The 26,177-nt window shown below is 35.1% G+C and overlaps 1 protein-coding gene across 1 annotated transcript in view; it reads left to right on the top strand.

The window, feature by feature from the left end:
* The first annotated feature begins 3,708 nt into the window (after window positions 1-3,708).
* The window catches only part of LOC110992836 (cytoplasmic dynein 2 heavy chain 1), a 66,676-nt gene continuing 44,207 nt past the window's right edge, over window positions 3,709-26,177 (top strand). The window contains exons 1-26 of the mRNA XM_045633298.1: window positions 3,709-3,934; window positions 4,009-4,139; window positions 4,217-4,381; window positions 4,539-4,638; window positions 4,855-4,984; window positions 5,668-5,801; window positions 6,319-6,451; window positions 7,163-7,274; window positions 7,679-7,778; window positions 7,960-8,099; window positions 9,120-9,341; window positions 9,948-10,091; window positions 11,430-11,648; window positions 13,465-13,650; window positions 14,401-14,529; window positions 14,872-15,017; window positions 15,318-15,467; window positions 16,087-16,296; window positions 16,785-17,037; window positions 17,606-17,749; window positions 18,174-18,379; window positions 18,805-18,920; window positions 19,299-19,444; window positions 20,130-20,297; window positions 20,786-20,944; window positions 21,285-21,400. Coding sequence (XP_045489254.1) covers window positions 3,898-3,934; window positions 4,009-4,139; window positions 4,217-4,381; window positions 4,539-4,638; window positions 4,855-4,984; window positions 5,668-5,801; window positions 6,319-6,451; window positions 7,163-7,274; window positions 7,679-7,778; window positions 7,960-8,099; window positions 9,120-9,341; window positions 9,948-10,091; window positions 11,430-11,648; window positions 13,465-13,650; window positions 14,401-14,529; window positions 14,872-15,017; window positions 15,318-15,467; window positions 16,087-16,296; window positions 16,785-17,037; window positions 17,606-17,749; window positions 18,174-18,379; window positions 18,805-18,920; window positions 19,299-19,444; window positions 20,130-20,297; window positions 20,786-20,944; window positions 21,285-21,400 — 3,896 coding nt within the window. The 5' untranslated portion in view covers window positions 3,709-3,897. The remainder of the gene's footprint in view (window positions 3,935-4,008; window positions 4,140-4,216; window positions 4,382-4,538; window positions 4,639-4,854; window positions 4,985-5,667; window positions 5,802-6,318; window positions 6,452-7,162; window positions 7,275-7,678; window positions 7,779-7,959; window positions 8,100-9,119; window positions 9,342-9,947; window positions 10,092-11,429; window positions 11,649-13,464; window positions 13,651-14,400; window positions 14,530-14,871; window positions 15,018-15,317; window positions 15,468-16,086; window positions 16,297-16,784; window positions 17,038-17,605; window positions 17,750-18,173; window positions 18,380-18,804; window positions 18,921-19,298; window positions 19,445-20,129; window positions 20,298-20,785; window positions 20,945-21,284; window positions 21,401-26,177) is intronic.

The following is a 26,177-nucleotide window of genomic DNA, read 5'->3' as shown; positions in this document are numbered from 1 at the left end:
GAACCTGGACTGGACCATAAATCTAGAGAAGTCGATATGCACTCCAATGAGGTCGATCGATTTTCCGGGTATCACGTGGGACACAATATCAAATGCAAAGTCCTCACCTGCAGAGAAAGTAATCAAAATTCGTCAGTGCCAGTTAACACGCCTGTCAGCCGGCAAATTGGACCCTCAAGCAGGCCCAACGCCTCTTAGGGTATGCCAATTTTGCGACCTCCATCGCCCACCGGGGGAGGTTGCATTGCCGAACGCTACAGCGATACAGGAATGATTTAAGGAGATCTCCTCTTTGCCCGAGTCCTTTTGCAGAGGAGGTGAATCTAGACATGGTATAGTGGATAACCTATCTCAATTTTGCGACCTTCATGACCTACCGGGGAAGGTGGCATTGTTAAACACTGCAGCGACAAAGAAATTCATTAAGGAGACCTCCTCTTTGCCCGAGTCTTCTTGCAGTGGGGGTGAATCAAGATATGGTATGGTGGTTGCACAACCTCAGTCACAAGACCCCGATTCACTTAAAAACAAGGCATCTGCATTACATTGTCACCGATGCCTCGGATCTACAAAAGGGAGTGCAGGTCAACAACAAACCCCTGAAAGGTTCTTGGACACAGTCAGATGGAGTGGCATTGTAATCTGAGGGAGATGCACGCTCTGGTAGCAGCAATCTCTTTGACACACTCCGAGGCCCTAAAGAACTCGACGTTAATCCTGCAAAGCGACAGCAAAACTGTTGTATAGTACATAAAAAACGAAGAAGGAACAAGGTCCCCAAATGCTGTTAAAATTGACTAAAGATCTTCTGGCATTGACGTACAGTTTGAATATTGTACTTATCCCTCACGACACTTGCCGGGAATGTACAACGTGGAATCCAATTACCTCTCGCGCAATCGCAGGGGCGCCAAAGGGCATCTCTTAAAAAGGCAACCACGGACATATTCGAACCATATAGATCTTTTCGCTTCTGGAGAGGTTCATGTCGTAGCAAGTTATGTGTCGCTAAACTATTAGACTCGAACGCTTGCGACTCCTTCATTAAGCAAATACTGGAGATACGATCTAGTGTTGATATTTCCACCGCCAGCGCTTCTACCTCGAGTGCTGCACCATTTCATCTTTCCTCTAAGGGAAATAATAGCATAATAATAGCACCCAGGTGGAGGAAGCATTTTTTGGCGCCCGGATTTGATAGCCCGAACACTTGCACCCTCGCTATCGGTACGGAATCTAAGCCAAACCCTGATATATACATACCGTAACTAGTTAACCTCCTCCTTAAGTGCAGAAATTACAATTGGAAACGTTTTTGGTATTAGGAATCTTTAACAGACAACTGGACACGAGACAAAAACTTCTTTCGTCGTGTTGAAGAACTTCAACAAGGAAAACATATGCCCCTATTTGGTATAAATGGGTAAATTGTTGTCTAAATATGAACTGAATATGTCGATTCCCGGCTCCTCCTGATGTAGTTAGATGCTTAGCAAAACTATTTATCAAATGATCATCTGGCATATGGGTCAATTTGTGAGACTCTAAGCGTGTTAAGATTCCATCTAATAATAATTTATTAAAAACGTACATAGTAAAGCATTTCCTTTCCTCATATCGCTTATAGCTAAACCAATCACGCAGGAATTGCCAGTATGGGATGCACATCCATTATTATTTTATTGACGTCGAGGCGCAGAGTTCATGATTTGACTCTTGCGTGGCAACCTTCATCAGTTTATTACTAGCCGAAATTCCATCACTTTGCATCTGGTTTTCGGTTCTAAAACAGATACAGAAACGTATAGACAATCAACGTTTTTATCTTGCCCGAATAAGCATCTAAATCCGTCATTTGTCTTAGGACACTCGTAACCGTCTCTAATAATACTGGCTCCTTGACAAATTTATTTATTACAACCAGACAGTAAGACTAGCTACCCCCGCAATTATTGGGAGCTAGGTTAAGAAAACTCTTTAGAATCGGGTATCAAATCATCGCCGCGTAGTTGATTAGGTGTAGCTTCGCTAAAGTTTTTAGAAAGATTTCCCATAAATTAAATTATTGCTAAGGCAATGTGGCGTCAAGAAAGTACATAAGAAATATTATTGTCGAAATCTAGAAAATAATAGTCGAAATGCTGAGACTCGATCGGAAAAGTCTCTTTCTCAGTAGGATTTTCGGCCGCTTAATGAATTAGCCAGGTTTTCTACTTCATTATAAACAATGAAAATTTATTTACCATATTTATTAAATGGTACTAAAGCTTAGGCTTTAATTAGATTGTATTGTTTATTTCATCATGATTCTATCGGAAATAAATAATTCAAATCACATTGTTGCGTTTTTTAGTTATATTATATAACTTTACAAGCCACCAGGAGATAACAAACACGTCTCTCATAATGGACCTCGGACGTCAAACGGAACACATAATATATAAATTTTACCTAAAAATAAAATTTGTATTATGTTTCCTAAGACGTCCGAGGTCCAAACAAGCTCTTCCTGGTTCTCTAATTATGAGACAAACAATGAACAAGAATTCTGGCGGCTTGCTTTAGCGCGATAAAAAGTTAGTTCCAGTTTCAAACGCTGGGCGCTGGCGGCGGTGTCACGTGGTGGGAAAAGGTCGGTAACTAGCGATTTGGGCGGAAACGGAAGCGGTGTACTCTCATAATGGACCTCGGACGTCTTAGGAAACATAATACAAATTTTATTTTTCGGTAAAATTTATATATTATTATTCGCCGATAGATTCAGGAAGATTCAGTTTTCAGTTTAAATTGGGACTACTCAAACACCACCTTTTTGTTATTTTCTATCATTTATTCCTAGCTAGATTGATTTATCGCCCCCGAAACCCCCCATTTACTAAATTTCATGAAAATCGTTGGAGCGGATCCCGAGATTCCAATTAAATATATATGTATATATATACAAGAATTGCTCGTTTAAAGATATAAGATATAATAACAAAATTATCTTCTCTAGAGGTTCCCTTAGACACATAGTTCGGAGCCTTCCTCGTAAAGTCCGTCTTCTTATTTATAATTCTTTGGAAAAATCACACCTTTACCTTATTGAAATTTGGGGAACCGCGACTAAAGCTAACATATCACATCTTCAAATTTCTCTAGAAAGTAATAAATAAATAAAGTACATAATTAAATTGCTTTTCCATTACCTACCCATACTTAACTTCTACACAAAAAAATTACAGAGAAACAAAACTTATGAATATAAAACAATTATTTCAATACAATATTTTTTTCCAAATTGTAACGTTTGCATATAGCATAACTCATTTATAATTCTCTATTAAACGAATAAAATAAATGATAATAAAAGAATATTGCTTAATTTTCGAGTTAACAATTACTTATCATTATCCTTTAAAAAAATACCATCTCTGGAATAGAGATTCTAATTTTACGACTCAACGTACGAGATTGAACAAATGACTAATAATTAAATGATTTACATTTTACAGTTTCAATCAAACAATATTAATTAAAGTTTAAAAGTTAGGTCCCTGTACATCATTAAAAATATTGCTTATGCTGGCAGCATTGAGTATTTCCTCTCTGCATTGCGATTGGTTGACTACTATTATTATGACTTATGACCTCGTTGGTTCGTTGCTATGGTAACGCTTCGTAAATAATGCCAATCTAATAATTCAGGATAGATAGTATTGACGCCGACAAAATAAAGTACCTAATAATAAAATGTTACTAAGCAGATATTATAATTTTAATAATAATATGTGCTATAACATAACGACTAAGTAAAAATTACCATTTAAATATTACAAAATGTTCTATGCGAAACTCAATTGTAATATTTATAAATTATAGCTTGAGGTAGTTTTAAAGAAGCTAGAGGATACGACCATGAATGGAATTAGGGATTTCTTTTTTACGACAATAGGTAATTACTTTTTGTTAATGTAAGAAAGTCGAAGCAATGTATTAAATTGTTAATTTCATTTTCACCATTCACAGAAAGTTTCTACAAATCAACCCTCACCTTAGATGAAACATGTGAGGAGATCTTGATGGAGTTTATTCATAATGCCCAGATTCTACTTATTCAGACTAGTGTACAAGATACTTCATTAGTGCTTTATACTAAGGTAGTAAATTAAGTTATTTTAATATATTGGTATGATATTATCCAATGTTAAAATAACACTTGAAATTTTTTAATCAGATACAACCAGGTGTGAAAAAGTCCATAATATTCTACAAAACAATTGCTCAAAATTTAACCGAGGAAAATGCACTAAATAACATAAATATCATTACATTGACAACTAGTGCTGAGGAGTCCTTGTACCAAATTTTAAGACAAATCTATTGCCCACTCCTTGCAACTGTAAGTACACTTCCACATTTTAATCTGATAAATCTCATATAAAATGTGACTTAATTTCTGTTGATATGTTTCATTTTCAAAGAAACTGAACTTGGAACACATTTCCCTGAATACTTTTATAGAAGCTAAAAACATCAAGTGTTATTACATGTTTTAGGGAAATGATCTTTACTCAAACAAGTTGCAAAATAATTTATTTGAACTGGAATCAAATTTAAGAATACTTGCACATGGGAAAGGAGATTCTAATATTAATGGTAAGATGTTTCTTATATACATACATATATTTTGAATTTATTAAAACATGTACTATTTGATGAGAATTACCATTGTTCTGTGGTACATGAGGGTTTTGCGTCAATACTGAAACATTTATGACTCCTACTAACATTATTTCATTTTTGTTGCACCAATACTATGCTATGGTAATAAATTTTAGACCATTAAATCATAAATATAAATATATATTTCAGTTATTTTATCTGTAAGTGATGAAGTAGAATATTGGAAGACAATAAGTGAATTACGTGACACAAGCAAGAAAGAACGAGAAGCAGCATCTTCTTTTTGTGTTCTCTTTGAAGACATCTCTGAGGAGATAAGGTATTTATTTAAACATAGAGATGTATATTATTGAAGCGCCATTTAAATTTCACGGTTACAGTTACTTCGATGACTTTATACTCTGAAACGCGTTTATGAATTTATTCCGGACTCACAATAATAATTCATTACTAAGGGGGCTTTGGCCAGTCAGTCCTTAGACTGGTCCAGGATCGTCCACATTAGATTAAAGCGTCTTTCGCAGTCCAAAGAATACCTGCACCATGTCTCTACTTATCACAACACTTGAATAACACACACACAAAACAACATGCACGCCAACGGATATAGACATAGAGAAACACAATATGTATAACAATAATCAAATAAAAAATAAAAAAGAATGAGAGAACAATTTTTTTTAAGGAACAAGGTACATTTTACGTATGTATGCGTGTGTGCTGTGGTTGTAATTGGGCCTGGCTCAGCATTCTGCTGAGGAGCAGACTGTTTCATAGCGGATAGTTTGCGCCTTTCGCGAAAAATGTAATAATGATAATAGTAGTAGTAGAAAAAAATATAATAATATTAAAAGTTAGCATTGTACTTAATTAAGTCTTGTGTTTATTAATTAAGTTAATTGTTAAGAAATAGACAAATAAATATACATATTATATGGATTAATTTTAAGACTACGGCAATTATGTCGCATTAATAATACAAAAAAATATTCCCGTCAATAGAACACTCCATTCCGGGAATATGCAGGAAATTCGAGATTGTGCTGAGAATATAGCTGGGATTTTGGATGATATATGGAGGTACTCTCCTGTTGTATACACCCAAGAGAGGATGATTCATATTTTTGATATTATTGGTATGTTTTAGTTAAGTAGTGTTTAAAGTTTAGTTTATTTATTTCATTTTAAGCTTTAATTTATTTTATTATACACTTATTGTATAATTCTCTATTTACGTACCTATCCTATTCGTACATAGAGAATTAACTAAAAATAAGGCTAGATACTAAACCTCTCTGGTAAAGGCCTCCTCCAAGGCTTGCCATCTTTCTCATCTTTAGCTATTTAGATTGAGGACTTACGATGACATCAGTTTCATTTGCCTGTTTGGCTTCGAGTCGCGCTACATAAGTCCTCTTTCACTTTTTGTGGGTACCTTATTAATCTTTAGCTCCTTTTCTTGCCTCGTTGACATATAATTATATTGTTCTTTGCTGATGCATATTTCACACACCTTTGTCATTGTTTGTTTTGTGTGGTATGATGATGATGTCCTTTGAGGGTTTTGATTATAATATTTCGCGGTGACTATCCGTTTTGATAGTGTATCAATAACTATTTACTTTGTATATGCTTAGAATGTTTTTTTTTCAGGCCACGCACTATGTACAGTGATACAAAGCTCCGTAACTAAGCTTGATATATGGAAAGCATACGATGGTCTACTAGATAACCATATATTGGTGTTATTATCTGAAAGCTTGAATGCTGTACAAATGTGGGTTAGGTGAGGCCAAATTGTATAAACGTGTTGCTCCCGCGAACTTCGTTAAGAAATAGACTATTTTCAGATATTTTCAGTCTGTGACATTCGATCGATCTCTTATCTGCATCCCAATAACCAAACCCTACAAAGACAATCCATTTTTGTCGATGGATAGAATGCAATCTCTACGCTCTGTACTGAGTGTAATTTGATAATCAATATAAACCTTATCAATTTATTAAAATATACATGTCTATGTTTAAAACATATCAAATAGCATTTCAATTATTTTGAAAATGGGTGTTACTTAAAATCTAAAGATAGGATATTGTCACAGTTGAACTGTCATTTTCATACAAAAGTCTATCCACATACACTGATCCGACCTACCATGGATAGCTTGTATCGACAGATGGCTATTACAATCCGTCAATTGGTTATTGGCACACATCAATATTTGGATTAAGTTGTCTATCTCCGATGGTCAAAAATGGATTGAGTTCGCTTATTGGGTTTGGGCGTTAATGCGTAAAATCCTGGAGAAATTATAATTGTCAGTTTTACAATAGTTTGGTCTGAATTAAATAGAAACGTTAATTAGTTACATTATTAAATAGTTTAGAGAGATAGAGAACATTTTGAGAGAAAATGTTTCACTACCATTATTGTAATGATACAAATAAATGACTTCTGTTATTATTGGTTCCTTTTATTACAAATTATTTTTTCCAGTGCTTGCCAATCTCTAACTGGTACATATTGGCCGAATTATGCTCTACACACTTGGAAAGGAAAAACTTATGTACCAATATTCTGTGTTAACTTTCAAAATAGGCTTCGAGAGGTAGTATGAGCTTTGTACATGTTATTAGTATATATCGCGTTGACTGATAAAGTCCTGTAGATTCAGTTTGATATATGAAAGTTCAGTTAGTTTCTTAATCTTGCGTGGCTGCGTTGGCTTTAACAATATGACCTTTTATGTAAAATTCTACCTATTAAGATAAATTTTCACGCCATTATGTGTATGCAAAGTTTAGACTGAACCACCATCATATTTTAACGATAAGCTTGCAAATTATTATTATAAAAATTAATTAAACCCTCGAAAGTTTCGATGACTGGCTAAACTCTCGTTTTAGAAATCTAACTTAAAACAAATAGCACTAATACTAAAATTCTGATTTTAATTAGAAATTTTCACATTAGTTTTTTTAACACATATTAATTTGTGACATTTTATTCTAGGTCCATAACATTAGATCAACATATAATCAACTCAGTAAATTGCTGACTACAGCTGAGAAAAGTGAATTAAATACAGACCAATTGTTTGAACCTTTTAAAAGTAAGTCTATAAATAAAAATATATAAAATAATAAATATGTTAACACAGACATAGCGAACGCTTATCACAACTCTTCGTTATATTCTCAAATATATGCGCACACACACCTATTCACACACTCACCCATTCATACACTCAGATATTCACTGTGTCATGAATAAAGTTTTTATTGGGATATCAGACATAAACATATGGATATGCAATGGACCAGCACAATCCTGGGATGCTGCTGTTGCCAAATTTTCGGCAAACCTAAGACCTGCGGAGACGAAAATTGCAGAGAAATTAAAACCGAGGCTGCATAATACATCCACAAAACAAGTTAGTATAATACAAATACTAACAAAAACGTGTACTTAAAATATTTTTATCACTATGACTATGAAATTTATGGCCATGTTAAAATGGTTATTGTGGTGTGAAAATCAAAATATAGTTCAAGGCGACAACTGATTGGCTCGATGGCCCAGGTCGACCCGATGGTTCAGGGTATGAAGTCGTATGACGTCATACCCTTACAGCTTACAGTCTATTTCAGCCCGTTTTTAATGAGCTTGAATTTGTATTATGCTATGTCAAATACCTAGTGCGCCTAGTGGGTACAAACCAAAAAAATAAATAAAATTAAAAAAATAGCCTTTATTCCGGACAAGTTCCTTTTCCTTACAATAAATTAAAAAAGCTGATCTCGACAATGGTCTTCTCCAAGCCTTTCCATTCTGCTTTCACTCGCCCCAATTTTGATCAAATCTTGCATCCAGTTTTATTTCATCTTCTCTTACTAGAGCTGACCAGTTCCTTCTTCCGATTTTGGATTCCAACTCATAGTTACTCCACTTCTCAGCTCCTCGCAAGGTGTTGAGAACATCGCCCATTACCACTATGTCCATCCTTGTTTTTTTCCTAAAGGAAGTATATCTAACCCTGTCTATTTTGTTTATATGTAGTTAACCTCTTTCATTGCGCTTTTACAAACGATTTAAATTTCTGCTAAAGTAAAAAATTTAAGGAGCAAAACAGTGTTGGCCTAGTGCCTTCAGCATGCGACTCTCGTCCCTGACGTTGTTGTAGATTCGATTCTCGGCTGTGCACAAATAGATAGTCTATTTATGATATCTTCGAACTTAAAGGAAAACATCGTGAGTAAACCGGCTTGCTTAGACTCTAAAAGTCGACGGCGTGTGTCAGGCTGGACACTGATCATCTAACAGATACAGAAACCTGAGGCCAAGACCTAAAAAAGGTTGTGGCGCCACTGATTTATTTTTCAAGAAGTTCAAATTTAACCAAAAATCTTTTTGTTTGGTTTGAAACATTATGGTAAAAATTAGTACGTTACAGATGCTTTACGAGTTCACCCGTTACAAGACGTTAATCAACAGAGCGATGATAAAGAATGCGTTAAACAATGAGTTAGAACTGTTTGTGGCCTCGCTTCTGGCGATGTTGAACAGCATCCGTGGTCAATTGGAATCGGATGACATAGACGTGAAGATGTACCAGCCTCCCGAAATGTCGGCTATTGTGCAACAGGTGCAGTGGGCCAAGCAGATGGAGGCAAAGGTACAAAGCCTTGCCTATTAAATTTATAACTGTTAAAAATAAAATTGGCGTTCTACTTTGTCTGTGTTGTGTAGTCTATGGGTCTTTTGCGAACTACACTAATATGGCTTGTATACTCTGTAGTCACTTCTTTTCGTAACTTTGATAAAACTGACCGCACCTATTGTATATAATATATCTGCTATATTAATAATAAATCTTATTAAACAGGTAAACTCTGCTTACAGAAATTATAAAGAAATATAGTATAATCATTTAATTTTTATTTTTATTAATACAGACCCAAAAAAAGACAAAAATAAAACTGAATATAAAAATAACTTTTGGTCCCTGGTTGTATAATAATGCAAAATATAATTTTCATTCCATATGACCCAACGTTCCTATAACTTGTACTGAGCCTAATAAAATAGTAAATGCATCAAAATACTTCAATATCCTATGCTAAATAGGTTCGCGCTGCTTAAACTGAGATAAAGCCGGCAACGCACCCACTAAAATGGCTGTTGCCCTTTTTGGCGTCCCTTGGTCTCGTTTGCCCTATAAAAAACATTGGGCGACCAGAAATATGCTCGTGCACTAATTATAATGTTTTTACTACTTTAGGTAAAGGAGATACAAGAATGCGTGGATAACTCCCTCATGGAGTTCGAGAAGAGTAAAGAGGTCTCGCAATTGGCGTCGCAGATGTTGACGGACCTGAAGACTCTGTATACGCAGTTGCACGAGGACTGGTGTAGAGATTTACAGGTGAATTGCACATCTATAGCCCTAAATCATCTGCATCATGAGCACCCTCCCACTCTCACTTTCACATCATCACACAACAATGCGGAATTAGGTATTACTTAGTTAAATTATTTTTATTGTTTTTTCCTTTTAGAAATGTTTGGACCTTACGTATATAAGTATTACGCGTTCCATCTTTGGTTGTATGTTAAGTATAATTATTTTTTGTTTATAATTTATTATAGATGTAGGATTACGGAATAAAATATATATTTTTTTAAATAAATAAATATTGTATTTCTATAATTACATTTCATACTATGCTTTTTATTTAATATTGTTGTAGGAATGGAAATAAATAGACGAGTAAAGTAAACAGGGATTGGATCTGCCATTGAAGCGGTATTCAGTACATTACGACACAATAATAATATACACTGATTTTCTGACAACTCTACTACTATTTCATTAATTTCAATGAGAACTCACCGATTGCTGAGCGATTTAAAAGAAAATACTCACACAATATTCAAAGCTAAAACAGATTACATAGATAAACAAAATATACGAAACAGAAAAAATTAGATTATTAAGTTAAAAAATTAAACTGTAATTGAAAATTAGACAAACTACAACTTCTTATTTTAAAAAAATGTTATTACTGCTAAATAAAGTCAGTCTTCAAAACAATATTCCCTCACATGCTCCTGGTAAGGTGGAAAAGGTCAACATATAAAACACATAATAAATAATACACATAAAACCCTAGACATTAGCGAATTACGCAGATAATAATCGATCGTGTTATTCCATAAGTTATTTGAATTACGATGATGATGGGTCTGTCACATTGCCCGCATTTGTGATGACAGAGGGCTTAAAAATTCCCTTACCTGGAATGGCTCTGCAGGAAGAGTGGCCACCCACCAGATATCTGCGAAAATGGAATAAAATGAATAGCGGGGAAGGATTGGAAAATGGTGGTGAGGATGAGAGACAAATAGAAGAATTTGAAGGAGGCCTTCACTACATCGAAAGTCGTCTAAGTACAGTCAGTGCTAATAATCGGTCGAAATTAATATAATTATAATAAGAAGGATACTAAAGCAAATTTATACATAACTAATATTTGTGAAAGCAAAAGTTATGATCTAGGCTCTAGAGGCGTGGGACTCTCATCCTTGAGGTCGCAGGTTTGATTTGCGGTGGTGCCCTGGCCATTCTGTGTGCGTATTTAACACTGGCTTGTACGGTACTTAGACCCAAAAAGGCGACGGTGAGCGTCAGGCACCGAAGGTTGATCACGTACTTGCCTATTAGAAATGATCACCGAACAGATATTTTTATCACATGTTCCAGGCTCAAGTAAAGGATGGTTCCCTCCAGCTGTCAGCCGACAAACCGGTCGTGGAGTTCTCGAGCGCAACTCGGTTGATGGAGGTCAACTTTAACCCTCGCTTGGTTAACATCGAGCTGGAGGCGAGGTCTCTTTGCGCTCTAGGACTGCCTTCGCCACCGGCTGCCAACGTCCTGGATAAGCTGACGATTGCCTTGCGATATGCGAGGGCTTTGCAACAGGTAAATACTTCGCATTTTTCTTGGGATTTTCATTTTAATATGTTATATTATTATAGTCAATTCTTAAATTATTTTATCACTTCATTATCACATTATTAAAATATATTATTACGTTATCAAATTCATATTTATTATAATTTTTTAAGCAAAGAATTTTTATAAACTAGTAGGAAATACGTTTCGCTTACTGAATGCCGTCTTCGACACAATCGTATTCTTTATACGTTCGCAAAGAGAGTTCACAGTACCGATATATATTGTTACGAGCTAGGGGATCGGATAGAAACTGCCGTCGATTTATTCAAGGGTTTATTTCAATAAAATCTACGAGGAGTTCGTTTACACTAGTATCTGGAAATTACGCACAGAAAAGCACTAATAACACACACAATGAAACACTGTCACTAATCACTTAAATCACTCAGTACTTTATCACTGGTATCACTTAATCGCACTTTTTCTCTTCGCTGTTTATCGCTTGGAATCGCATTCAAAACTGAACTCAGTGGTCGCGTTTTGGCTCGCTTATATATCCCTGGGAAGAATCTCGAACGATGTTTCCGATGTTTACGAGAACTTTCTAGGCGGGAGCGCTACTGAGTAGCGATCGCCTAATTCTAGAACGCGCGTACTTGCTATCTCTTTCGCACACTGCTACGTGCTTGTCGTACGACGTTCTAGAGTTCTCGGTCTAGCTTCGAGAAGGTTCTTATCTTTTCTCTCTTTCGCGTATCAAACAGTGCTTGTCCCACACCTAGAAAATTCGTTCTAGAATATTCCTTCATCGAAGGGCTATAACCAGGCCTGAAAACGCCTGAAAACGGGTCTGCTGAAAAGTGTACCATTCGTCTATACGTGTTCTGAAACCGACTGAAAAAATGTTTCAGCCTCCTGAAAACCACGGCAACATTATGTAAATTTCGATTTTCTAATATGTGAATGACCCTCTCCCGAAACGGTCATAAATCATATTTCAGCCTGCTGGAAAGTTCTCTAATTAGTGGTAAAATCTAAAAACATTGCAGTTGACCCGTCTTCGTAACAATATCTTATGTGCGCTCTACACTCGCCCGCGAATCGCGGCCGTGAATCGCGGGCGCGATTCACGCCGTGAACTTCGCGTTTTTATGTGTCTATCCACACTCGCGAAGCTTCGCAGTCTCGTTCGCGGCCTCAAAGAAGATCGACGACGACGACGAGATAATATCGCGTCCTATAACTGGACATTAGTAATTCTCCCACAGGTATATCCAAAATGTCACTTATCCGCGTCCTGGCATCGTGGATCTTATTTTTAATTTTATGGTCCTTGTGTTTGGACTGCCAAAGTATTGGTTGGGATTGAAAACACTCAATAAATTTTAATTCAAGTTTATTATTCCACGTAGTACTCATTTAAAAAAAAGAACGTTGCTTAGTACGCAATAAATAATGCACAACCACTTGTGGAGACGTCTTCTCAGCTACTGCGACAAACTGCGAGTGTGGATTGTGTTCGCGTTCGCGCGCTGTGAACCAAGCGCGAACCTTTGTCGCGGGACAAAAAACCGACACCGAACGGGGAACGGCGCGAAGCGAAAACGCGAACGCGCGAAACCATCTACACTCGCGTTTCGCGGCTTTCGCGGCCCTTCGCGCCGCGAGTGTAGAGCGCACTTTATATATTTTACTTTTACTTTATATATTGTGGTCCTAGCTGGGAATAAATAAATAAATTAACGTTTGTGACTACACAAAAGCTATGGCAGACATATGTCTTATGAATAAAATTACATCTGGCTACACATGAGCGTAATGCCCACTAATTGAATATCAGGTCGCATCCTTCCACAATACGTTGGGCGAGCGAATGATTCCGTCCACTCGACCGATGATGCTCGAAGCGGCTCTTGACCTCTCCGCGTTGGTCCAGAACCAGAAACCCGTGTTTTGGAATGATGAAGAACCACTCGCTGCCTACACTGAAAACTTGAAGAAAATGGTGCTTAAGCTAGAATCGCAGGTAACTTTAACTTTTCACTGATTTTCTAGGATGGTGTATTGAATATATCACACAATGAACAAAGCACTGTAAAAGGCCATCATCTCTTATTATTATAATAGACTTCATTATTTCCAAACTTAAACGTTAAATTATTACTTTTTAGTTATTTTTTAAACATTACTAGCTGCCCCCGCGAACTTCGTTTCTCCTTAATATGATTTTAGCCTATCTTATTAGTACATACCATCATGGAACATGGGTTGATCGTAGAGTGTAGATTAAAATTATGGGTTGTATGTATTTTCTATGCTGTATCATAAAAAAATATGTCATTAAAATACAAATAAAATTGTTGAGGGTGGACACCCCTTATCACCTAAGGGTTTGAAAGATAGATAGTAACCGATTCTCAGAGTGGCTGAATATGCATAAAAAATCTTAAGGAGGAGTATAGGAACGAACATGAGAATTTTATATATATGGTGAGCAGCCTTTTTATTCCGAAACTCTGTGATCTTTACTGCTGTATAGAGAATGTTCACACATGTTCTAGCTCTTATGTCTGTGTTTTTTTGCTTGACTAATATAATTCTTCTTACGTACATTAACTTCAAAAATTTAATTAATAAATAAATTCAGTATGCAAGTTTTTTTAACAAAGTGGTTGTTGGGAGTTCCAATCCTTACGGTAGAATTAATATTAATTATTTTTATCTTACATACTTGAGTTTGTATTGATTTGAGTTATATATTTATTGATTTTTCCAGAATTCTTACCTCACCAGTCAACACCTGGCAATTCGTGGCCTTGTTGAAAAGCTGATGGACACAGAACTTCTCGCCAAGCAAAGCGAATGGAAGAAGAGTTTTCACGATATTCGGGATATCATAGAGAAGGTTTGTGTTACGGTGAAGATAGCGATTAGATAAACATTAACAAACATACTATATACCATGTAGTAGGGAATACATAATAATAATTATCGTGATAGTTGAGGGTAGTGCAAAAAGTTTGTCGTGTTGTTCTTGAGTTCTTGACTTATATTATATTTTGGAGTCTTACTACTTTATTTGGGTTTTGTCATTTTTTTAAAGTATTTGAAACTTTTAGTCTCAAATTTCGTGTAATGTGGGGATGATAGATCAGATTATTATCATAACGTTAAGAACATATACATGTCCCATATAAATGTCACATTCCAACTAGCCATGGCGCATATCACTCAATGTTGTTCGTAGGTGGAAAGCAATGGCTACAAGAACACGGAGATGTGGCGCTCCCACTGGGAGATACAGGTGTACAAAGCGATGGAGTGTCAGTACATACGCGCCCTTCTCTCCCTGCACTCCAACTTCCCGCACATGAGGGTCGACTTGGTGCTACGGTACGTCGGTTCAATTATTTAGGGACTTATAAGATAGAAGTCGGCGACGCACTGGAAACCCTCCTGGAGACCTCCCATCTCAAAAGGAAACTTGATCAGCGTAACAAAACGAATGTCTGTCTATCCATAGATTGATTTCTGGACTTTACAATTTGTGACTTCATTTGGAAATATTCTGTCTTAATTAATATCTCAAATAACTAGTGAATTGTTTTTGTCTCACGTGAAATGTATTTAAGCAAATGTTTATTGATAAAAGCAGGATATGAAATATACAATTTCCAGCATCTCTGATTCCAGCGGTCGAGCGGTGACAGTTCAGCCTCCCCTGGAGCAAGTCCGAAGCCAGCTCTACCAGCAGCTGAGAAGGCTCGTCTCGTTGCCTTCGCACTTCCCCTCGTTGCTCAACAATCAGCTGGAAAAGGCTGTCTTCACGTCTATAGTGGAGAAGTAAGAGTTGCAACATATAATTTTAGATTGTATGTAATTTAATAATTAAACATGGTGTAGCGGTGAAGACAAAGAAAGGAAGAGTAAAGAGCGAGTGGAATGCGGCTAAAAATATGGAAACTCATCGTCCACCGTCTCTTCACTTGGTGTCACAGACCGTTTTTTTTAATAGAACAAGGGGTAGGAGGCTCGCCTTAAGTGACACCGCCGCCCATAGACTCTCTCAATGCCAGAGGGCTCACGAGGGCGTTGCCGGCCTTTTAAGAATTGGTTCGCTCTCCTCTAAGTGGGGGAAGACCACAAAAGTATAAGCATAAAAAGGATGACCTTACGTCAGCGGTTGCAAATTCTTTCTTCTTCTCTGTTCTTCTTCTCGCAGCGCGGGAGCATGAATTCCCTCCAACATGTGGTTATCGCATTTTACATTCGCTCGAACAGTAAAGGAAGATATCGTGAAAAAGTCAACTTGCCTTAGACCCAAAAAGTCGACAGCGTGTGTCAGGCACAGGAGGCTGATCACCTGTTTGTCCATTAGATTGACAATGGATCATGAAACAAATACAAAATCTGAGGCCCAGTTCTTGTAGTGCCACTGATTGATTTATGTTAAATATTTCAGACACGGCTGGATTGGCAACAAAGCGGTCCATCAAATAGAGTCGGCACTGTCGCGCCTGAGCCACGCCTGCGAGACCTGGAGCGTCCGCGCCTGCGTGGCCTGTGTCCCCGACCTGGATGCCTTGTGTGCCGACCTCACGGAGCCCGAACATTGGGAGATGAACTTCAAAGCCTGCAAGGCCTACGGGCAGGCAGTCGCTAAGATGAGCTTGTGAGTTGGATATATATAATTATATTATATATAACTAGCTGACTCGGCAAACGTTGTTTTGCCATGTTTTTGTGCCAAAAAATTAACAAAAAAAAAACATAAGGGATGATTGTAGAGGGGTGAAAATTTAGGGTTGCATGTATTTTGGTATGGTGTATCGTAAAAAAATAAAAACGAAAAATTTTGTCTAAAAAATAAATAAAAAAATTTAGGGGTGGACCACCCTTAACATTTAGGGGGATGAAAAATAGATGTTGTTCGATTCTCAGACCTACCCAATACGCACACAAAATTTCATGAGAATCGGTCGAGCCGTTTCGGAGGAGTTCAGTTACTAACCCCGTGACACAAGAATTTTATATATAAGAGATTATATTATTTGTTGATAACCAGATACAATATAAACTAGTATTACTCGATGGTATCCAAAGCTCCTACAACTATACAATAGACCACACAAAAAGCTCACAGACATTAAACCTTTCCAGTGATGACGAAAAAATAGAGTGGATTTCCGTTGGAACGATCTCCTTACGCCGTGAGTTTGAAGCGCAATCGCGTAACTTGTGGGCGTGTCTGATGACGTCACTCCAAAATAGTTGCCATACTGATGCCTCGATATTGGACACGTTCATCGCGAATGTAACGGTTCTATTGGAGAATAAAAACCTGCCCAAGAATGCGAAGGAATTGGCCGATGTCAGTGCGAAGCAGCAGGCCCTTCGTGAAAAAATGCCGGAGGTTCGTTTACTAATGGAATAGACGATTTCGAATGTTTTAATAAGTATATTTCTCTCTCTCTCTGTCGCCTTATTGTAGAACATGCGATGATAGTTACAGTCTGTTACCATGGTTACCAAACTTAAAACAATAAGTAACATAAACGTAAAATGTTCTCATGGTAGTTCCCAAGTGGTACACATTTGGTAAAAAACTTAAGCCATCTCCTATGATTAGGAAGTAGTCATTAATATTTATACTTCGATTTTTTATTCCGTAGAATTCCGTAGAGTTCTGACATTACATAAGTGTTGCTACAAAAAAAAAACACCGATAAAGCCAATTGTAGGCAATAAAAAATAAAATGCTACGTATTTTTATGTTTTAGCTACAAAAAGGTAAATCTAAATATTTACTTACTCAAGTGACCTAATACAAAAATAACAAATCTGTATTTCAATACCAAAAACAATACATCGAATTAACTTTAATTACTTTATTTTATTCTTTAGCTGGCATCACTGCCTACTAATTCCAGGTTTAGTAAACCTTTTTAAAAAATTATTGTTTGTTTTTTAATTTAATGTAGATGGAGAAATTGGTGGAAGGGCTGAAGCGAAAGAGCCACATGTTACGCACTTGGGGCGGAGACTCTTCTATTGAGGGCGTGGTCAAAGAGTGGTTCAAGATGCGGGAACAGATGAATGCTCATCTGCTAATGTTTGAACGACAGGTAACATTAGTGATGTATATGACTTAAAAGTGGTGAGTCAATCTGAAATATAGTTCTCAGCTGGAAAACTTGATATGTTGTAATCTTTTTTAATTTATATTACAAAATATAATATGTTACATAAGAAAACTATAGTGGTTTTTATAAATGCAAAAAAATATCCGATTATTCATTAAATATTTATCTGTATCCATAATCTCTAATATATTATATATACTATATAATACATGCTCTATAATATATAAAATACTATAAATAAGCTTTAATCTGTGGCGTTTTATCTCAATCCTGTGTTTAGTCAATTCGTTTCTATCATAAAACATACATTTTATGTTTCATTTATATTATGTTTACGTCTTTTTCCGAAGTTATAAGAAGGATAGACAGAGACGGACAGATTTTTATTAGCTAATATATTTTGCAGGCCGAGGTGGTAAAATCAAGTTTGACAGGCGATTGGGACAACATAACGAGTGGTGTTGAGGCCTGGCTGTCTCGTTGGGGACAGGCCAAGGCCCGTCTGGAGGAGACGCGGCAAATGCGGTTCGAGGATATGCTCGATAGATGTCGCTCTGTTTTCGAAGCCATAGACAACTTCGATAGACTCGTACGAGAGCGGGACGAGTTGATGTAAGTGTCTTTTAATGTTGATTGATATTTTGTATATTTTAACACAGTCAGTCTGGGGACTACCGCGGTTTGCATAATTATAAATAAATTGCATAGCATTTTTTTATTTAAAAATTGGACATTTAAGAAATAAAATAACTATCTGAACATCATTTGTTCCTTGTTTAGAATCAGCGTGAATTGTAGATTCTTCTTATTTATATATAATTAAACGTAAAAATAAACGCATTATATAACCATAGATTTTACGAGAATTTAGATTATCAAACTTATGGTGACATAAATACACTAAATCTATATTTTTTAGGTCTCCCCGGAAATGAGCATGTTTTTCATGTTATACTTAAGATTCTTCTACCATTAACTTCTTTATTAGTGGAGGTTGGCGGTCAGTCGATAAGCTTGTCTGGTCCTTTTATTTGCAGATGTGAATGTAAGAAGTTCAATATGAAATTAGAAGTAAACGACGTCTGGAAGGAGGCGGAATTGCTTAGAAATGATTTCGTCAATACGTGGAATATTCTGAAAGAATATAATGACGGTGTGTCAACTTATTTCTTAATTCCTATTAAATACTTCTTTAGTATTCTGTGTATTGTGTATATTTGTGTATTGTTATTCACATTAATAACATCTTGCGCCTGGCATTAAAGTAGAGCAATATACAAAACGCAATTTTTTTATAGAATAGGGGGCAAACGGGCATGATGTTAAGTGATACTGCCGCCCATGGACACTCTCGATGCTAGAGGGCTCGCCAGTGCGTTGCCGGGCTTTTAAGAATTTGTACGCTCTTTTTTTGAAGGACCCTAAGTCGAATTGGTTCGGAAATACTTCAGAAACAAGACCAAACCTAGAGAAATGTAGTAATATAAACAATAACTTATGAGATTTAAGTGATTTTTGTAATTTGTCATAGAATATGAAGCGATCGGCGGTCAAGAGTGGATCGTATTTCAGAAGAAGTTGCATTTGTTGGAGGAATTCGTGTGTCGATGGAGAAGCCGCCTCCAGCCATACACAGCGGTCACTCTGTACATGCAACAGGAGATGGACAAGTATACTGTGAGTCTTGGATTTTATCTTATTTAATAATCATTATAATGGTTAAATGTCTTTAAGTGCAGGTCACATGTAGTTTGTTCTTGTAAATATAAGTAATAATAATAATAATCAATCTATCAATCGAAAATCATTTATTCATATAGGTAACATAATGTACACTTATGAACGTCAAAAAAAGATACATTAAATGATTCTAATTTTACATTTACTGCCAGTCCACAAATCAAGGGCTTAGAACCTTTATTCCCAAAACTTAATTATATTTTTCATTGATTTTGTATTAAGAAAAAAAAATACAAGTAGTAGAAGTTAAAAATTTAACTAGATCATTATTAAGCAGTAACAATGACGTTTAACCGGCTGTTAAATTTGACTGTTATTGAGATATACGATTTGTATTAGTTAATCTGTCTAAGGGTTTGTTTCACAATGTCCAGATAAGTTCCAAATAAGCTATTTATTACTAATTGGTAGGATAAACATTTTTTTGCGTTTCACGACTGTCAGATAGCGCTATACGTCATGAAATGCGAAGTTTCTTATTTGGAACTTTTATCTTTCGAATAATTTATGTGTTGCATAGCTATTTGGCACTTTATCCATACATTGTGAAACAGACCCTAAGACTGGTAGTCGAAATTGTGAAAGATATATTTGAATGTTATTTCTCCCCATTTCATCATAGGATCTCACGGCAGCGTTGAAGTACATCCGTGGCACAGAGTTCACAGAGAGGCATTGGTGCGAAGTGTTCAACCTCTTGGAGATGGAATACAGGAAACCGGAGACATTGCAGCTGAATGACTTTCTGAAGGTTGCCGTCAGTATTAAGAAACAAATGAGGGCTTTGCAGGTGAATGCTTTTATTAGTTTTTGGACTATTTAATGGTTTGACTATCGTATTAATTAAATTCATTATTATATCCGATGTAGCTGTGAAAATAATTTAATCTGGGTTTGTAGGTTACGTTTTGTAAATAATTTTATTTCCTTGGAAAGATACAAGAAAATAAATGCACAGAAGTATTGGAGTAAAAACAGGTTTCTTCTAGAATTTTTAAATTTCATAAATCAGGTAGAAAATGGGTTTAAAATTAATCTCTGATAAATCTCTGATAAATTTTGCATGTCCCATTTATTAGTTTGAAAAAAAAACAAAATACTAAAAAACATGATTGATGATGACAAGTATTATTTAAAGTAGAAAATGTTTTATACCGAATAAATCAACATATTATTACACAAGTATAATATATTAACCAAAGTCGCCAAGAAATCGGTTTAGTTCTTAATGAACAACGCCTTAAACATTGAAAGAAATATTTTTTTTTAATATTGCAGAAAATTAGTTCGAGCGCTTCAAGCGAAGCAGCGGTACGAACCGCGCTTAATGAACTTGAACTCTGGTTTGCCGGTGCGAGACTGACTCTCACTTATTACACGGATAAGGCCAAAAAGCTCACACCCATTGTTAAGGACTTTAAGGATATTCTTGCGAAGGTAGATAACACATTTTTTTATTGTTGTTGTCATAGAACCAGTAGCGAAATTTATAGAATCTTTCCTTTAGGTTGGAGGAACATACATCATCCATCCTCCACAAACCAATCAAGTGACTGATCAAGATGGAGTCGTGATTGTACTTGTTGCTATAAATATAATGAAAATTGCAATGTATTAAAAGTCTTATGGCTTATAAAATAATGGATCACAGCTTTCGGATGATCGGAAAAACTCTCGTGTTTGATTTTTCTTTTTTTTTTGAGAATTGTCAAACTGTTTTCCTCACCAGCAGAATAAAGGAGGAGATTTATATGAATACTTGTGAATTGTTCCGTAGGTCGAAGAACAACAGTGGGTTGTGTGGTCTCTGGGCGGGGAATTGGGCGGCAATTGGGACAATATGTTGCGAGCTGCAACGACTTTGTTAAGGGCTATGCATCATGTACAACGCAGGTTAGTCTAGCGTAATGCATTGATTTAATAATCAATTTTACGCAATAAAAAAAATTGGGAACGAGTTGCTCATAGAATTTTTTTGGATAAATTTGCCTTCGGGTTTTTTAAACGAACGCCGTACGTGCGGTTCCTGTAGCGGTGTGATCGGAAAAAATCACGAAACGTCACGAAGATGCAGCGTTTTTGCCGAAGAAAAGGGAGAGAGCGATTGAGACCGATTGAGAGAAAGTGAGAAAGGGAGAAAGGGATTACATATTAGATGGAAATTCTGTTGCACAAACGTAGATTTTTTATTTATTTAATTTATCATTAGCTCGTATAGTGTGCAAACAATGTTAATATAGATATACAAATACACGGTGTAATCATTTACTGGTACATGATCTATTGGGTTTTTACCTTAGTAATAATTAATTTACGGCTATTATTATTTATTTATAAGTTTCACTCTTGACATGTGTACTTTGTACGCACGCACTTTTTTATGTAAACAAGTAGGAGGCTCACCTGATGTTAAGTGATATAAAAATAAGCTTTTAAGTCTAAAAAACTCCTCTGAGCTCTCTCCACGGTAAATGCGGTAGAAGATGCAGATAACCCCACTTCTCTACGCATCGCCAAAGAATCATGGAAGACTTTATCTCATAACGAATGAATCACAATTCTATGATAGGTACAGTTCGGACATAAAAATTCCGATGATTAAAATTATTTTTATCAAAAGTTCGACATAAACTTTACATAAGGTAGATTTGAGGAAAAGGGAAAAAAACGTTGTGACGATGTTAATTTTTACAAATAGTATTATGTCTAATCGCATTGTCTTGTCCCACTCAATATGGTTACCAGATGTTTACCACGAATTCTATAGATGCTTAAGGACGATAAAGTCCAAATGTTAATAATTCCTTTTCTGTGTTTTGTGACCTTGGCCACTTTAGATTTAATACTTTATTAATATGAATTAAAAAATATCATTTACACTTATAAGGAATTAATGAAAATGAAGTTAATTATAACCTAACTTGAGTAATTTCATATTTATAAACAATTTCTATCGTAATAACAATAATAATATTTTGTTGTTGTAACTAATATAAAGCACATCCCTAAATACAATATCAATAAAATACTTACGAAATCCAACTTGAGCAGTTTACTATTTAAGCAGATTAAATTGTAAATAATAATGGACTGTTTGTTGTATTAATGATTTAAAAAAACCTATTTGGATGGTAAAATTAACAATTTATTTATTAAAACTTCGTTGCATACATAAATATAAAAAATATGTTATTGCACAGTTTTAAACCAAAGTACCTACTTGTTTGTCTCTTTCTGTAATCTTTGTCTACGCTTTAAAAAGGCACATTTCATTTGTTAAAACGGTGTTATGTGGCGTTATACATTGTGTAATCCTTTTTTAAATTCAATATAGTAACATAATTATGTCACTGATAAATAGGATGTAATAGTAGGTATATTTTTAAAGAATAATTATTTTTAGTTATTCAAATCTTCTAACAATGGGACTAGCTGATCGAGGGAAGATTGTTTGGTCATTTACATCATTTATAGATGAATATCGTAGTTACTGAGAGACCATTACTACAGCATTATCACTATAAAAAATGGAAATTGTTATATTATTAAATGGCAAACATTAAAAAGTGGGTGTAAGCTACCTTAATCCATCAGGGAAATCAGAATTAAAATAAAATCTAGGCGAGATTTATTACATATAGATTATTAATGTGTTGCAACTTTATAAATAGACAATGTCCTATGATGTAATCCCGAGCTTACAGGATGAAACCAAAGTTATCTCGATAAGGCTCGGGGCGTTGAACTATCGCACATCGCGGAGTTAACGTTAATTGTCTATAAAACCAAAAAGATCGACTATATATAACTCGACAAGTCCCTCTATGCGACAAAGTGTAACTTGCTGTATTCATGGCGATTCCTGTATCATGCAGCATCTCAACCGATAAATTTTTCGTAGCTTCTTAACAAGATTGATAGTATATTAGTGTAAAGTAATTTGGAAATATCGCCGTTACATACATACAGAATATATTATGTGCAAAACTAATTAATGATTTTGTTGTAACTTAATTAATCCTAATTAATCTTAAGAACTTGTAATTTTTTGGTTCAAAGTCATATCGTTTAATGCAATTAGGTCTATTGAAAGTTGTTGACATCTTAATAATGATACGATGGCGATTTTAATTCACAGGATATGCAATGCGTTTTTCTTTACTGTATGTATAATACACATTTCTTTTTCACAAAACACGATTTGTTTTGAAGTGGGTTAAAATAGAACTCGTAGTTCAATCGACTTAAAGGTCGCGTATCAGTCATTAAATTAGTTCACATATAATTTCTTTTATAAAATAATACTTGATATAATTTCTCATATCCAGTCGAAATGAGAACAACTGATTATTTTTTATTATAATCTTAATTACTTATCGAAGTATGTCAATATAACATTTCAACTGCCTATATTGTGTATAAAAATAAGATGAAGAATATTGACTTTTAAAGATTTTGTACTTTTCCTTCCTTACTAGGAGAGATCTCTTTAGCAAACATTTTGTTCATTGCCCTCCTAATATAGTTTCAAACTTTAGTTAATATATTGTGTATTATTGAGTAAAAACAGTACAAAATAAATGTATCAGGAAGTCTGACGAAGCTATTGCGTATTTATATTTAGCTGTCCTGCCGTTGGGTTGTAAACGGCGTACATAAAATTATGTTATAGCGATTGCGAAAGTTACAAAATACAGATAGAATATTTTAGTTTCCGTTAAATTAGTTTTTAGGTATGTCCTCGTACAACACTCGCTTCAAAGTATCGAAAAGTTATGTCATAATATGTGTTTTGATAACATCAACTTTAATATAAAATAAATTTGGCTTTATTACTATGATTTATCATTCACAATTTTATAACATTAAACATTACATTAATCTGTCATAATAGTTTCTTTTTTAAATGAGAATTTAATCAACATTTCTTACACGATTAAAACGTACTTAGATACGCCAAAAAAAAGACACGTTTTAAAAAAAATATATCTGAATTAATTAATATGTCCATTTTTTATTTATAAAAGACTGTCTCCTTCGAACGTAAGCCAGCTTGGGCTGGTTTACATTCTCGAAAGTCAAATTGCACGTCCATATACATATCTCCCAAATGCAATCCTTGTGAATATGCCAAAGTAATTTTAAAACCAGTATTTTACATAAGTTAATCGCCATTCATAAGTTTGGTTCTCGCCCTAAAACCACATAAAAACTCGTAAAGCAAGACTCGTGAATCAGTGAGATGAAACTGGAATCGGTCAAAAGAAGGCGTTTGATACCTAATTGTTATTAACTAAATATACTTGTATTATAAATAGGAAATATTTGTATGTTTATACGAAAAATCACAAAATCAATTAAAAAAAATACCCTTACTAAGGTCATGGGATGGGATGTTCCCAATATTATGTTTAATTATAATATATATGAGTATGTTAAAAAATATTACTTACATCTCTTCATTTAGTCAATCACTTTACTGGAGTAAAGATTAAATGATTGGATTCGGCATTAAAATGGCTAATTTCTGATTTCTATTAAAATGGAAATAGGGTTTATAATTAAAAAATAAGAAGCTGGGTCGTCGGTGCCGGGTTCTTATCGCGTGAACTTTGTCATGATAACCGTTATTTAAAAGTATCGTTATCAAAACGAAAGCGTTCATTCACATAGTCGATGACACATGTATTTGGGAATTCGATATTTACTTGGTTAATTACGGTTGTTACTTTGTATGTATTCCAAAGGGGAACCCCAGTAAGCCATATTCCTAGATGCAGAACCGTAAACAATACGGTTACAGTTGTATAAATTCGGTCTGGGCTCTTGACTATACTGGCAGGCCTCGCATATATATAATCATATGCTAATGCGTTAAAATAATATTGTTTTTATATTTATAAACCTTAAATTGTTATCGTGCAGAATTATTTTTTAAATGCGCAATTAATGTATACATTTGGGATTGCCACTTGACTATGCTAGCAAAAACATGATCCGGTCTCCTATATCTATATTTATGCCTGATAATTAAAATAATCTTAACACTATAAATATATTTATCGTTATAAATGTAAAATTATGACCGTTAAAATACAAGTGTCTCAAGTTTTTTATTAAACAATCTTAAAAATTGAATAGATTACTAAAATAATACTGTATAATGTATTTAAAATAACACGCAATTATAAATTTAAAAGATGCTGATGGGGCAAGAAAGTCTTAATGTATTGCTAAGTATATCAGATTTCATTTGTTGTTAAAGAATTGCAATACTTCAATTTAAGTATAAACACATATTTTTATAGTGTATATGTAAAGCTGATTTGTTTGAAGCATATAAGTGGTTGCAAAACATTTGCTGGACTCGCGATGTGCGAAAAAAAAGTAGCGTTATAACCTTTTTAGGTCTGGGCCTCAGATTTATGTAACTGTTTCATTTCTCAATCTAATAGGCAAGTAGATATTCAGGCTTTTGTGCCTGACACACGCCGTCGACTTTTCTAGTCTAATGCTATTTATAAAATTTAGGGTCCTTCAAGAAAAGAGCGTAACAGTTCTTAAAAAGCCAGGAGAGTGTCCATGGGCGGCTCTATCACTTAACATCAGGTGAGCCTCCTGCCAGTTTGCCCCCTGTTTCATAAAAAAATGCAAACCGGTTATTTCACAA

The sequence above is a fragment of the Pieris rapae genome, chromosome 22 (assembly GCF_905147795.1).
Source record: "Pieris rapae chromosome 22, ilPieRapa1.1, whole genome shotgun sequence".
Classification (NCBI taxonomy): Eukaryota; Metazoa; Arthropoda; class Insecta; order Lepidoptera; family Pieridae; genus Pieris; species Pieris rapae.
The sequence above is the reverse complement of the archived record's forward strand: the minus strand, read 5'-3'. Positions and strand labels throughout refer to the sequence as shown.